The 15,997-nt window shown below is 34.2% G+C and overlaps 1 protein-coding gene across 2 annotated transcripts in view; it reads right to left on the reverse strand.

Annotated features, from left to right (window-relative positions):
- Positions 1-15,997, reverse strand: part of OXR1 (oxidation resistance 1) — a 363,437-nt gene that overhangs the window by 31,294 nt on the left and 316,146 nt on the right. For both annotated transcript variants that reach the window (XM_049773869.1, XM_049773868.1), the window contains exons 7-10: positions 10,305-10,489; positions 6,359-7,119; positions 1,999-2,170; positions 832-994 (exon numbers count right to left, since the gene is read on the reverse strand). In XM_049773869.1, coding sequence (XP_049629826.1) covers positions 832-994; positions 1,999-2,170; positions 6,359-7,119; positions 10,305-10,489 — 1,281 coding nt within the window. The remainder of the gene's footprint in view (positions 1-831; positions 995-1,998; positions 2,171-6,358; positions 7,120-10,304; positions 10,490-15,997) is intronic.

Here is a 15,997-nt window from a genome sequence, read left to right on the forward strand (position 1 = left end):
TCCACAATAAAGCTCAGTGTTACCTTCAGAGTTATGATAGAAACAGATATACATATTACACAAACTAGACACAGACATTTAACAACAAATTTCAAATTTTGAATAAAAGACAGGTCATGTATACCTTCGATCAGTATAGATGTAAGGTACATGCACAATTTATTCATATCACAGAAACAACCATGAACATAAACACCACAGGACTAATGAAATTTGATCCATGTATTATCACATTTTAGCATCTGCTCTACATTTTCTAATGCATCCAGAGGAAATTAATCCAGGCAACCAAATATATATCGTCCTATCAATTCCACAAGACAAAGCATATGATACACAATACTTAAAAGACATATCTTAGAAGAACTTTAAAAAGTTAACTGGTATTACCTAGTTCGATAGAAAGTTCTCAGTAAGTCAAAGTACTTTTTTAAAAAATTTATGTTGTAAAATTAGGGCCAGCTTACTTCATTCACTAGCATCATTATTGCTTAATTCAAACTAAGGCAGATAATTTAAAGGAGTGCTAACTTGCATGAGTGTTTAAATGTGTTATGCCTGCTAAATCAAGGAGATATTAAAATGAAACAGATCTTAAATATTGTCTGGTACTAACAAAAGAGCAATTAGTAATATAATAAAAGTCCTTATCCTGATGCTTATTAAAGCAAAAATAAAAAGAATAGCAAAAGATACTAATCAGATTCATTTAAAAATACTTATACACAGAAAACCTGAATCTTTAAAAATGTATTCCTATGTACCAAGATTACTTAGACTTTTCTGTATAAAGTATAAAGATTAACAAAGCCTCTGCCCTTTTCTCCTTACCTCCCATTCTCTGGCTGCTGCTTCACTTGAAAGATCCTCTTTTGTTTCAGACTCTTCCATCTTTTTTACTACTATAAATCCAGGTTCTCTCGTGTATTCACCAATGTCTTCTGCATATATTTCTGGACTCCACTGAATAAAGAAGGCGTACAAGTGGTCTGTCCTGTTAGAACAAGTGACTATTAAAGAGTTTTCTCTGTTTTCTGTATTAGCCAGAATTACAAAATGATTCAACTATGTGACAACTTGAAGACAGACAATATACTATTCATTTTTTAAATAAAAAGGTGACAAAGCATATTAAGAATAAAATTACCTAAAATATTTCATGATGTATGGTTATTCTAAGTTGTTCTGAGGATAATATAGTATTGAGATTTTTCTTGGCATGCATTTGACTAGCTCAAATGTTATCCGTGACAGGTTTACTTCTTAAAAAAAGTACTCCACTTTTTCAAATGTATTCCAAAGGTGCAAAAATAAAGTGGAGAAAAGACATTTGCACTCCTATATTCCTTATAACACTAACTATAGCAACTAAAATCTGAGGAAAAAATAAAACTAAGTGTCCATGAATAGATGGATGGATAAAAGAACTATGGTACATATATACAATGGAATAATACTCAGCCAAAAGATGAAGTCATGAACTTCGCTCCTACATAGAGGGACCTAGAGAGTATTATGCTGAGTGAAGTTAGTTAGGAGAAAGACCAATAGAGAATGATCTCTCTCATATATGGGCTATAAAGGAACATAATGTTGGAATAATGAATATTCAAAGACTAGAAATAAAGAACACGGGAACTGGTATTAAGTACAAAACATGCCCTTTTGGGGTAAAGAAAGGGGATTTAGGATAGAAAGGGGCAAAGACTATGGTAGAGGGTTCAACCTGGAGGAGGAAGTGGTACTAAAAGGAAGCAAAGTATTATGTATACAATCTTATCGATGACAGTGGAGTACACTACTGTCATTTATATATATTTATATATGTATTATATATGCATATATACATGCATATATATTTATATATGTATATATATATAAGAGTGCGTCTTATGGTACGAAAAAATGGTACTCTACCACTCTTCAAGTGATAGGCTAAACAATTTAGACTCAAGAAATCTCAAAAAATGTTAACAGATGTTACTCGTGTTATTTTACCTTTCTTGTGGTACTGCAAACCAATATTCGTGCTTCTTATCCCTCTGTGCATATTGTTGCATTGTTGCACTTGCTTGAGATACAAAAGTTTTTCTCATTGGTTTTCCAACCCTGAGACATAAGAACTTATATAACCGATGATGCCTCCTCTTTTCTTTTAAAAGTGCGGGACCTACAATTGACATGTAAATAATATTTATTCAATTCTCACATACCATGATCAGATGACTAAAATTTGGTATTTCTTGCCTCCAAACTTTTGACAATTCCAAAATACATTTCATTTCACTCATCACAAGTAGGCATTTTGGAAAATTTTAAATTTTTCTTCCATCAAGGCACAGCCAGGATAATAAACTATTATGAATTGAAATTATGCTGAGGACATCAGGGGTGGGGAAGTGAAACCTTCACAACGTTTTTGTTAAATTTCTCACATGCTAATCAATACATGCTTTATACATTTTCTATCAGCCCCTTAGAATAATACTGAAATAGTTGATGCAATTTAAACATTTAATTTAATGACTTTTACAAGGATTTATTTTTTAAGTTTAAATTTTCACGTACATATTAGGGTATGGTAAAACAATCAACAAAATGCTAGATTCAATCATCTGTTTGGCATTTTTTTCAAGCCTGGATTATCTTTAACTCTTCCAACCAGAGATGTTGATACAAGATATACTGTGTATCTAGGAATTATGGCTTACTTCAAGAATCCAATAATTAACTTATGAAGAGCACATGTTTTTTTCGGGGGTGGGGAGGAATATATGATGGTGTTCGGGAGCCACTCCTGGTGCCAGGGAAACCACATGCAAAGCAGGGGATGGATAATTTTGGGGTCCAGTACATTGCAAGACAACTGCCTTAATCTCAGTACTACCCTTTGGCCTGAAGGTGGCAATATTGCAGAGGAGAAAAGACAGCCCAAAGAGGCGCACACTAAGCAAGATTTATTTATTTTTGCTTATATATAAATATACAAGGTAGATATTAGTAATTGCATCTTGTTAAGAGAAAGAAATGCTAACATTCTCCCTATAATGATTTTTCAATAGAAAATTAGTCTCACAAAAAAGAAAATGATCATTTTTCTATTATAGAACTTTAATATGACTAAACTTAAAAATAATCTTTATTTTTGGGGGGTCCACACCTGGTGACGCTCAGGGGCTATGTGCTCAGAAATTGCTCCTGATTTGGGGGACCATATGGAATGCTGGGGATCTAACCGAGGTCCATCCTGTGTCAGCCGCGTGCAAGGCAAACATGCTATAGCTCCGGCCCTAATCTTCATTTTTAAAAGGTAGAAAACAAATGGTAATCATTTATATATATATATAAGCACACACACACACACACACACACACACACACACACACATATATATATATATAAATGCTACCACTTTTTCTTCTTTCAATATTTTGTCATTATATATACCTCCTACCTCTCCCTCAACAAACATACTCATGTGAAAATGTAGAGTCTGGGGCCGGAGAGATAGCATGGAGGTAAGGCATTTGCCTTTCATGCAGAAGGTCATCGGTTCGAATCCCGGCGTCCCATATGGTCCCCCGTGCCTGCCAGGAGCAATTTCTGAGCATGAAGCCAGGAGTAACCCCTGAGCACTGCCGGGTGTGACCCAAAAACCACAAAAAAAAAAAAAAAAAAAAGAAAATGTAGAGTCTATGCTGCATTACTAAAGTCTATAAAATCCTATTTTACCTTTTTCAGAGATTTCAAAAAAGAAGGCAATTGTTGGTCTCAAAGACAACAAGCAAAGATACACAAACATTCTCTAAGTATCAAAGATAAGAATTATTACAACTTATGAGTTATTAATAAACAACAAAATATCCAAACATTATGGAGATGGTTAAATTACAGGACCATTAAAACTACTCTTTCTAAGAAACAATACTGTGAAAATGTTTAAGAAATACAGTGAAAAATGCAGAATGCAACACAATCTATTAGTATTTCTCCAACTTGGTCATAATAGGCTTAGGTGCAACCTAAGGTAGTATATGATCAAAAATGGTAGATTCCTATGTGAGCACTCAGTAATTTTTTTTCTTCTAAAAAGGAGACAAGGAGAGACAACTATGTTTGGAACTTCTGCTCTACACAATATCACCCTAACTTAAAAAAATGTAAATAAATATGTGTGTGCGCACATATACCGCCAGAGAGCAAAAAAAATAAAGAAAACATTTAAAATCAATCATTTCGAGACTGTGTGAAAAATATAAGTGTGTTGGCACTACAGACAATGTCTTGGATTGGACGATCTAGCTTGCCTGGAGCCTAGAGTTGGTCTTGTGCCAGGAACCTTCAGGGGTCGGGTCTTTTTGTATTTAGGCCAAGGTTATTTCTTTCCATGTCCCTCATATTTTGGTGGGCCTATGCAAACAACAATTGCCACTCTAACACCATTTTTGCTGTGCTCCTTTGACTCTAATCCTTAAAAAGAACCCAGTTAAGATTTGAGGTCAACTTAAGCTAATATGCATGAATATGGAAATGTAAAAAAAAATGCTATGCCTGTAATGTTTAAGGAGTTATGTAAGTTTTATGGCTTTAGATTGCCTTGTGTGCTGTTAAGAAATATTATAGTGTGTTACAATCTTAATGTTCTTTGGATGAAATTTCAAAGTTCGGATATCAGCAAGGGGACTTCTGAGAATTATGTTATGTATTGTCCTTCCACTGTAACTTTACCTTGTCCTCTTTCTTTGCATCCTTGTTCTCATAATTACAAATAAAAAATTAAAAAAAAAAAAAAGATATCAGCAAAAAAAAAAATAAAATAAAATCAATCATTTCTAAGTGATTAACTGAATATACTTTTGACATTTCCTAAAAATCTATATTGAACAAATATCCCTTATTGGACCTTCATTAGTTCTGAATAAAGAAGAAAACTTCAATTTATTAATTTCAGAGCTACACATGGCAGTGCTCAGGGGTCACTCTTGGCATTGCAGTGGTCAGCTGAATGCAAGGCAACTGCCTTAATTCCTATAATAGCTACAGTATATCTATCCCAAAAGAATATATATTTTTAAAATAGTGTTAATATCAGCTTATTTGTAGTAGCCAGGAAATAAAATAAACTATTTCATAAATTTCTGAGCAGATAAACAAAATGTGATGAAAAAGTGACATATATATCATATTCAATGACATTTTTCAGTTTTATAAAAGAAAAATCTGGTACATCTAAATAGAGGTAAAACTTAACATAAAGAAAATGCATACACACAAAAAAAACCATTTATGTAAGGTATCTAAACAGTAGTTAAATTCAGGGAAAGAAAAGTAGACTGGTGGGGTGCTAGAGAGAGAGTAGACATGTCTTACCCAAGTTCACTTCCAGGTTTTACACAGTTCCCTGAATAATTCCTAAGTGTAGAGCCAAGAGTAACCCCTGAGCATTGCCAAGTGTGTGCCCCAAATAAACACAAAGTAGAATAGTAGTAGTCAGGGCTAAAATCAGGGGAGAATAGAAGTTTACTGCTTACAGAGTCAGTGTAGAAGAATCAAAATGTTTGAAAATATAGTGTGAAAATGATGGGCACAATTATTTGTATATACTAAATTCTGGAGAATTTACATGAAGGAGATCAAACTGGAAAATTTAATTTTATATGTAATTTAACAATAAAATGTTTCTGAATTAAACAAAGGGGAAAGTTCTTAGGTAAATAAACAACTTGAAATCTATATCCCAGTAGAACATATTAAATGTGAGCTGATATACCTGAGCAACATTCTTAACCCAAAAGGTATTAAGAAGAAACACAGAGTCTTGAGGATAAAGAAGGTTCCCTGGGGTGCGAGGGACTGACCCCAGGTCTGTTGCATGCAATGCAATTGGCCAACTGCCGTACCACCTTTCCAACTTAGAACTGCTCTTAAAGAAAAAAATGATGGAGCTACTTAAAATTGAATAAATCATAAGAAAACATTATTACATTGAATTGTACTTTTGAAAAATGAATTATATCTTTGACAGGTACAAATGGAAATGATCATATTTATGAAGCCAATGAAAACAAGACATTTGAACTCAAAATGAAAGGTGATAAACTGAGGAATTACAGAACTTGTATGCACTCTCAGGAAAAGAAATTCTTTGAAGACAGACTACTGTGACACATATATGTTGAGACATAGTCAAACAAATGCTAAGTGAATGCACAATTCACCATGGGATAGAAAAGAGAGTATGGAGGGTCAAAGGAGGGTTAAGGAGACTCAGAGATAGAGTAGCTTTTACATCACTAAAAAAAAAAAAAAAAAAAAAAAACAGTGAGACCATAGAAAATGAACTTTCTACACTTCTTACCTTCTATGTCCGCAAATGCTACTTTATGCTTAATTTCTTTTTGTGAAACCTGTTGCATATTCTCCCTTTGCTGTTTAGTCTGCTGCATGGTATGGGTTTTCCAGAGTTTTCGTAGCTCTTCTACCTCTGTCTCTGAGTCCTGATTTTGTTCCTTTCCCTGTTTCCCTTTGTGACTGAGTTGCTTCTGTTTGGATTCCGCTGTCACCTCCCCACAAGGCACACTGGCTGTCTCCCCCTCCTCTGGGTGGAGTGAATCCTCCCAAAGAAAATCCTGGTCAATATTGTCTTTAATACCAGTACTTGTTTGTTCATCAGAGCTTGCTGTTTCTGGCAAATGATCCCCAGCCGAACCATCCTTAGAGCCCACTGCAAGATTACTAGCAGCAGTTTGATGAAAAGGAGCCCCAACCTCATTCAAAGACTGTCCAGAAGAAGATTGTAAAGGCTCAGGCGCACTAGGTGACCCTGAGGAGACTGTCAAACATTCTACTCCACTCAGACGGACTGTTTTCACAGATTCTGACGATGCACCCGATGATTTATCCCGGCAGGGCTGCTCGGAAGAGGTGTGCTCCTCTCGAATAGGGGAGAGTTCTGACTCTGTGAAGACGTCCTCCGAGAGAGACTCTTCAGTGCTCCGGGGAGCAGTACTGGCACTATCGTTCCCTGCATCGCGAAGTCTGGAGTCGACATCATCTGTATTGTTTCTTGCTGTTTTCTTCAAATGACAGGTGTCTCTTCCTGATAACTCATCTAGCTCTCTGTCAGCGAACAGAAGGAAAAGGTATTAGGTTATTTTCATTGCAAGATTTTCTAAAATATTAAGATCAAAATGAAAAAAAAATCACGTAAAAAAGGCTTTTCTAGAAAGAGGTAACATGCACCCTCTAAAATATCAAGATGTGATTTGATTAAGTTAAGTTTGTGCATCACTTTAGAGCTGTAAAATATCACTATATCTTGAAGGAATCTACTTGAACAGAAGTTAATAATGCTTTAGGTAAAACTGTGATGAGGATATATATTGATTTTTAGGTTATGGAGGATAAGCTTAGGGAAAAACTTCAAATGTTAAGTGTCTTCAGTAAAGATACATGTATATTATATGCAGATGGATATGTGCATGAAAACACACAATACATATGTACATATACCCCATTTACATTTAAAAATTAAACTCAAATATATGACTGTAACACTAAAAATAGTCTGAATAGAAAGTAGGCAAAAAGAGCTGGAAGAGATTCTTCAGGATACCAGCAATAATGTTTTAAAACAGGCTTAGGAGAACTTGCTGGCTCTAGAGTTTTGATTTTAGATACCTATATGGACATTTATATCAAATATTAAATGGCATTTACACATGCAAGAATTGATGTTAAAAATTATATAAAATTCTTCAGAGGCAGACAACATAAACGTTTATTGCATGAAATATAATCAGAAGTTTTAAATGATGGCTAAACTGAATATGACTCCTGGAAGGTGCATAAAGTCTTAGTAGAAAAGTTTAACACTTATCTAAATATAAGAATGAAAAAGATTCAGCCTTAAGTTGATATTTTAAAAAGCTGTTTCCACAGGTAGAAGATGGACAACTCTTTTCACTTCTATTTTTTGGTGTTTTTCAAATCTTTTAAAAAATATGTATAATTTTTCTAACTAGATTTGAAAAGATTTCTAATGCTAATTTGAAGTCCAATTTATGTCTTCCTTGCATTCTACTCACTTTAAGAAAAATAAGCATTTACTTTGTTCTACTAAATACGTGATGGTGTCATCAACTGATGATTCACTCAAACTGCATATCAAGACAAAGGCAATTTAGGATTTAGAACTTGGATAGCTTTAAGAAACTATCTGTACATTTAGTAGGATTATGAATAAGAGATAAAGCCACAAAATCTATAGAACATATATTTAGATAACTAGTGTTTTCTTCAAAGTAAATAAATTAAAAAACTGAATACTTATGTCAGTGATACTGTTATTGATCAGTAGTTTTAGAATAAATAAAATCTTTTAATTTTTCCTTTAGGGGGAAGAAGGCAGGAGCACACCCAGGTATACCCAATGATCAGGGATGCCCAATGATCTGGCTTTGTGCTCAGGTTTTACTCCTGGAAGGGCTCAGGGGACCATAATGGAGTAGCAGGGATTAAAGAATAAGCCATGTTAAAGGCAAGCACTCTGCCTGCTGTACTATCTCTCTGGCCCCCAAAAGAATCAAATATTGTATCTTTCTTTGAGTATATATGACATCACTTTGCAAAGCTACATTATCTCATAAATTGGCAAATAGATTTTTAATCCATTCCTAAAGCAGGATTAGAAGATATTGACTTTTCAAGACTTAAAAATGCTTGCATTCAAATGTCTATAAAAGAAGTTCCATAGGATCCCTGTTGATCAGTTATAGTTCATTCAGTGCAAGAGAAACCCAGAATATATCTTTTGTATTATAATAAAATGAGAAAACAGGTCAAAGGATTCTTACTGATGACTGACTATATATATATATATACAGAAGTAAAATCTCTTTTCTCTTGTCATTGAATATTTCATTTCTTCACCTTTGTCTCCTCCTCAAGTCACTGCAGTAACATTTCATTAATTGAAACTAGCTTTTTGTTTGTTTGTTTTTGTTTTTGAGCCACACCCGGTGATGCTCAGGGGTTACTCCTGGCTATGCGCTAAGAAGTCGCTCCTGGTTTGGGGGACCATATTGAACTCCAGGGGATTGAACAGCAGTCCGTCCTACACTAGCAGAGGTGCAAGGCAGACACCTTACCGCTTGTGCCACCAGCCCCTAATTAAAACTAACTTTGAATGATTCTTTATAAAAAAAATAACTATTTTATATTCTAGTAATTATATATGTACTTGTAATGATGAGTTTATCGAGTCAGTATATCCTTGGGTGGAAAAGTACAGATACAGTGTACTTTTAGAATGGGAGATTTTGTTTTACCACAGGCATCTGAACAGCTCATGAGTCTGTTTTAGACAAAAATATCTGCCTATATTTTTGCTCTGGAAGCAGTCTTTGCCACATGGGTTAATTTTAAAAGTCATCACCATCACTCAAGGTTTTTTATATCTATATATATGTATACAGGTTTTATATGTATATGTAAACAAAATATATTGTATACAGAATACAAACTCGTTGCTAGTTAAAGAGAAGCCTGTAATAGATGGAGGGATGGCGGAGCTCTTTACTACTGCATGCCATTTTTCTTTCTGTATCTTGTCTACTTTTAATTTAATTTACTATTTTTCCCCTCTGATGATTCTACTAGTCAAGCAGAATATTTTTAGGCTGTACTGACATGTCTGTAGCTCTACATCTTATAGCTGTATCACACAAAAAAACTTAACCAGTATATCCAAAGCTTGAATTCTTTGTGCTAATTTTGGGTTTCTCTCTTATATTTTATACCATTGAGGGAAAATTGGGCACACATATAAATCAAAAGTAAGGCTGGTGCTCTAGCTATAGTAATGTCAGGCTTTTCTTCTTTGTGTGATTTCTGTTATTGCTTATTATAGCTTCTCAAATCATCCACCCAACTCTTAAGGTATTTCAAAGAAAATGTGAAAACTGCTCTTGATTGTCTGTGTTATAATTACCTATAATAATAATTTCTAATTTTGAAAGTTGTAGCTCAAAGCTGAAAAAAGTGCTGGAAACATTAAAATTAAATAAATGCCATAAAGTTACTTTATAATAATTAGTTGTCTGACCGAATATATTAACATGCATCTAAAACAATTCTAAACTATACTTGTTGACTACGAATAATCTAATCCTACGTATAAATTTTCCTCACTGACAAAATGAAAAGCAGCTTAAACAAAACAAAAATATAGTTAAAGAATATTAGACCAAGGTCAATTATCCAGATGCAATAAATTTGCAAAGGCATAAAAATTCCACTCTTACATGGGTAAGGATTCCTTTATTTTGCTATCCAAAATTTCTCTGTACATTGCAGCTGACATCACCTCTTCCATGGGACACATGATGCCATATTCCTCACAGCCATTTTCTTGAACCAAGGGGTCAGTTTTATGTGGATCAAACATTATATTATTTGGTGTGACTAGCAGCACACCACTGACTGTACCCTAAGATGAGAAAAGAAAATAATATTTAATCTTCAACAAGTTCAAAAAGTATTCTAGCTATGCTTATTTTCTTCTGATATCGTAATATCTACAATCTAAAATTACAACATTCAAGCACTAGCATTATCATGACAAATTTTTAAGAAAACCTGGACATTCTCCATAAATGTATCCTTCTAGTAGAAGTTAGTACAAAGAATATCACCCTAAAACAATCAAATCAGGAAATCAAAATTGGCAGACTCAGTAAAATCATGAGTCATTTCAGGAACTATGGCATAAGAAGGGAATGTAAAGTTTTTTCAAGGCATAAGCTATGTCTTACATAAATTTTCAACTTCTTCCTGTGATGTTCCCTCACTACAGATACCAAATATAGTTTCCCAGATATAATGCAAGTTTCATAAAGTCTGTGTTGATAAGTCAATCATTTTTGAAAGGGAAATAACATGATTTCTTTTAAATATCTTTTCAAAAAGAAATCTGTCTTCATTTGACTATGCTCCTACCTAGCTATGTGATCTTGAGTGAGTCAAGTTGCTAAGCTTCCATTTCTTCATCTGTAAAATTTATTAGACAAGATCTTTATTTAAGGTACAGAATAATATTAATATAATCATGAGAAGTGATTATATAAATAGTGAAATACAAAGAGTCCATACCTCTTGTTTTACAAATAAGGAAATTGAAGCCCACACGAATCAAAGTCCACTCATATTAGATAGCAATTATTGACAGCTTTGCATGTATTAAACTATTTGTGGATTATTCATTTATTTCTCAGGTAGTTCAGTTAGGTAAGTATACAGACAGGGAAACTATAGCTGAGAGATATCAAGTAACTTGCCCTACTAATGAATACTGCAGTTATAAGTGGCAGGAGAATCAAGAATCAAAACCTGGGTACATTTTTATGATAATTCACATCTGAGTAACAAACTATAATCATTCCATCTCTGGTATCAAACTTCCTTAATCCCACTTAACTGAGAGTATAAAGGCTGAGAGTCAAACACCTAAAAATAACCAATGAGTTAATACTGTAAGGTTGTCTTATCTTTTTTTCTGAAGTTATTAAGACAAGAAAATGTAAATCCTGCTTAAGTTTGGGACTATATACTCTTTTGCCTAAGTATATAGGCAACTCTTTAAAGTTACCTGATTTAAGAACATAAAACTTATATCTTTATTATTATTATTATTATTATTATTATTATTATTATTATTATTATTATTATTGGGTTTTGGGCCAAACCCAGTGACGCTCAGGGGTTACTCCTGGCTATGCGCTCAGAAATTGCTCCTGGCTTGGTGGATTTAATGGGATGTCAGGGGATTGAACCATGCAAGGCAAACACCATACCACTGTGCCACTGCGCTGGCCTCTTTAATATTATTTTTGACAAAGTTAAAAAGAAAGGACCAAAATTCCCATCCAACTACAAGAAGAATAAAAGCAGATATTCAAGATAATAATCAAATATCCTCTAGTTAGTAATTCCATAATACCTGAAAATAAAAATATGGGTGTGTATGAGTGGGTTTTGCTAGGGAAAAAAAAAGTGATCTAAGACTTTAACACTTCTTTAACTTCAAGTTATGGTCTACCTAAATAAGGAGTAACTTTATATAAGCCATTACCAAATCAGGTTACTATTAATATTTCAAATAAATTCATATGTATCAGTTTGTATCGGTCTTTCATACAGCAACTCAGGTCAATAACAGATGATCAAGCTGCAGACATTTAAATTGCAAGAGGTAAGACAAGAAATATGGGCCCGGAGAGATAGCACAGTGGCATTTGCCTTGCAAGCAGCCGATCCAAGACCAAAGGTGGTTGGTTCGAATCCCGGTGTCCCATATGGTCCCCCGTGCCTGCCAGGAGCTATTTCTGAGCAGACAGCCAGGAGTAACCCCTGAGCACCGCCGGGTGTGACCCAAAAACCAAAAAAAAAAAAAAGACAAGAAATATAACATTGAGTGTAGTGCATATGGTGGAAAATAGCTCAAAAGGTTGTCATTCATATCATCTTTTGTCACATGTCTATAATGCAAATGGAGAAATTAATTTTAAAAAGACTAGTAAGCATTTAGAACAGGCTAAAGAAGGAAAGGAAAGCATCAGTAAGGAAAGCAAATTTTAGTCTTTCTAAAAGATTTCAGATCATTCATGGTTTTATAAATTGTAACTGAGTTTTAGTTTTCAATGCTGACCTTTTCATTCACCAACATTATAAATAGGTTGAACTTTAGAATATTTTCATAAAGGGTTGACTACTAGGTATATCATAGATATTTGCTTCCATTCATAAATGTTTTTTTATTTGCTATGCTTGTTAGAATGATCATCTTTGCAGTGTTGCTTTAGAAATAATTTGAAAATGTCCTCAAAAGGGTGCTTCTGCTTATTTTAGAAGGGTTTTCAAGTCAAGACTATCCAACCTGCTGTAACTTTCCATGAATTCACTTAATTGAATGTAAGTGGAAAGATGAACTGCTCATTTCTTGTCATTTTTTCCTCTGCTGCATCATCTTTTCTATTTAGCTGGAATTATCTGAAGTGTCCATAAGTCCAGAGTTGACTATGAAAAAAAAATTCTGCATAAAAATTTACAAAAGGCGAAAGATTGATGCAATCTGAAGAGAAACCAGATCTGAAGAGAATATTCTGTAGCCGTCAGGAGAGATGAGGTCATGAAATTTTCCTATATGTCGATGTACATGGAATCTATTATGTTAAGTGAAATAAGCCAGAGTGGGGGGGGAGAGAGGGGGAGAGGGAGAGAGGGAGAGAGAGAAAGAAAGAGAGAGAGAGAGAGAGAGAGAGAGAGAGAGAGAGAGAGAGAGAGAGAGAGGGAGAGGGAGAGGGAGAGGGAGAGGGAGAGAGAATCGTCTCACTCATCTCTGGGTTTTAAGAAAAATTAAAGACATTATTGTAATACGGCCCAGAGACAATAGAGTTAAGGGCTGGAAGGACCAGCTCACAATTTGAAGCTTACCACAAAGAGTGGTGAACTCTGTTAGGGAAATAACTACACTAACAATTAACATGACAATGTTAAATAATGAGAGAAGTAGAATAACTGTCAGGAATATGGGCAGGAGTGAGGAAAGAGGGGGGCATTGGTGGTGGGAATGTTGCACTGGTGATGGGGCAATATTCTGTTTATAACTGAAACCCAAATATAAACATGCTTGTAATCATGGTGCTTAAATAAAGATTTATAAAAAAATTCACAAAAAATACTAAAACTTTCCCATTTTATTTTATATCATAACCACATAGTAAAGCATTTTCATTTCATTATTTGTTAAATCTCTCATGTATTTGTGTGTATATCTATAAAAATATGATTAGGAGTTAGAACCTTCTGTAAGAGATTACCAATTAGAGAATCCTTTTATCCCCAAGTCCTTTATTAAATTGAAGCAAATATTTATCTTCAGAACAAATTCTAATACTGTTTGTACGATTATCAAATTACTCTGTTGGGAAATTATGTTAGGAAAAATGTCTATTTGTAAAATAATGTCGCTGTTTATATTAGAGTATTTCTGGAAACAGTAAAATATTAATGACTATGATCCAGGATCCCATTCCAACAGAGAACTGATACATTTTTTTTCACTTTTTAGCTCATTGTAAATTTAATCATTAAAATTATTTTTATATTTATAATGTAAAATATAATAATCATTTATTTATAAGTCAAACCCAGTGGTGCTCAGGGATTGGTTACTCCTGGCTCTGTGCTCAGAAATTACTCCTGGTGGTGCTAAGGGAACCATATGAGATGCCAGGGATCAAACCTGGGTGAACCACATATAAGCCAAAAGCCCTCCCCACTGTGCTATTGCTCCAGCCCCTCTGTCTTTTTAAAATATTCTTTACTACAATCAACGTATAGGTAGAACAGATTACTTTATGAAAAAGTATCTCTTCCAATCGTTTTATTCATGCTTAGCACTAATAGAACTAGGTTTCAACAAAAGTACATTCCAACAAAATCCAACCACAACAAAAAATAAGCTGCCCACCTTTCCCCTACCCCCACCCTGCCAAAAAAAAAATACTCATTCAGGTTTCAGGTCATTCCTAAACCTGCTGTTGGTTACATGAAGTAACTTTTTTTCAGAGTTTTGAATGCCAGGCAGTGATACCTGAATTAGGGGAAAACAAAAACAATGAAGATGAACTCTAATTGATTATATTCTGAATGAAGAGTTGTTGGGTTGTAAGTAAAAGAATGAATAGGCAGATAAGCACTCCCCAGTATACAAGATCTAAAAAGTCCCTTCGGACACCTTCCTGTTGAGCACTGATATGATGAGTACCTATGTGAATGGCAAATGTTTAGAAGCATCTTTTAAAAATATTCAAAAGGATCAAGCAAAACAAACACTAAGGCTAAGAGAGTCAGAGAGAGTTCAGTGTTCTTGTTATCCAGAAACAAACCAAAATATTGGGACATACAGAATCTCCAAAATACCTAAAAAGGTATTATTCTATTAAATGGGGAAATTAGGTATATTCTTAAAACTGCTTGGATATTACCTAACAAAACAATCACTAAAAGGATCAAACAATTTCTAAGAAAGAACTGTGTCACAGTCAATAAAACCAACACATATGTACAATATATGCAATATGTAGTACCCCAGAAGATAAAATTTATGATGCCCAGCATTAAACTGAAATTTACAAGATCTGCAGAAAGAAAGTGACCCACAACAATAAGATAAATCAGTTAACATCAACAGATAGAGAAGTGAGACAGATAAAAGAATTGGTAGGAAAATTAAAGTAATCAATATAGCTATATCTGTTAAGAATACAGAAAACTGTGTACAAAAATAAGGACAGAGAGGTATCTAAACTTATATAGATTAAAAATATACATTGTAAAAAATTAACAGCAAATACTCCATGGTAGAAACAAAAGACCTATAGATGATCTTGTAGATACATCAAAATTTTCTGAAATGAAAATAGAGGGGAAAACAAAAAAGTATATCAGCAAAACACAATATTAATCAGTTTAAAATATGTCTAATTGGAGATCTCCATAAAAGAGATGGTGAAAAATATTTAAAGGAATAGCACCAGAAACTTCCAAACTTGATGAAAATGAAAAACTCATTGATCTAAGAATTTGAATTAGCTACAAGAAAAGCATATATGAAAAAGGCATCAAAGAAGACTTCTCTTAAGAAATGGCATCACACACACACACACACACACACACACACACACACACACAAAGGGGGGGGCCCGGAGAGATAGCATGGAGGTAAGGCATTTGCCTTTCATGCAGGATGTCATAGGTTCGAATTCCGGGGTCCCATATGGTCCCCCGTGCCTGCCAGGAGCAATTTCTGAGCCTGGAGCCAGGAATAACCCCTGAGCACTTCCGGGTGTGACCCAAAAACCACAAAAAGAAAAAAGAAAAAGAAAAAGAAATGGCATGAGACAGAAAACAGGAATGTTATGTGCTCAGGAATGAT

This window comes from Suncus etruscus, chromosome 5 (assembly GCF_024139225.1).
Source record: "Suncus etruscus isolate mSunEtr1 chromosome 5, mSunEtr1.pri.cur, whole genome shotgun sequence".
In the NCBI taxonomy this organism is placed as follows: domain Eukaryota; kingdom Metazoa; phylum Chordata; class Mammalia; order Eulipotyphla; family Soricidae; genus Suncus; species Suncus etruscus.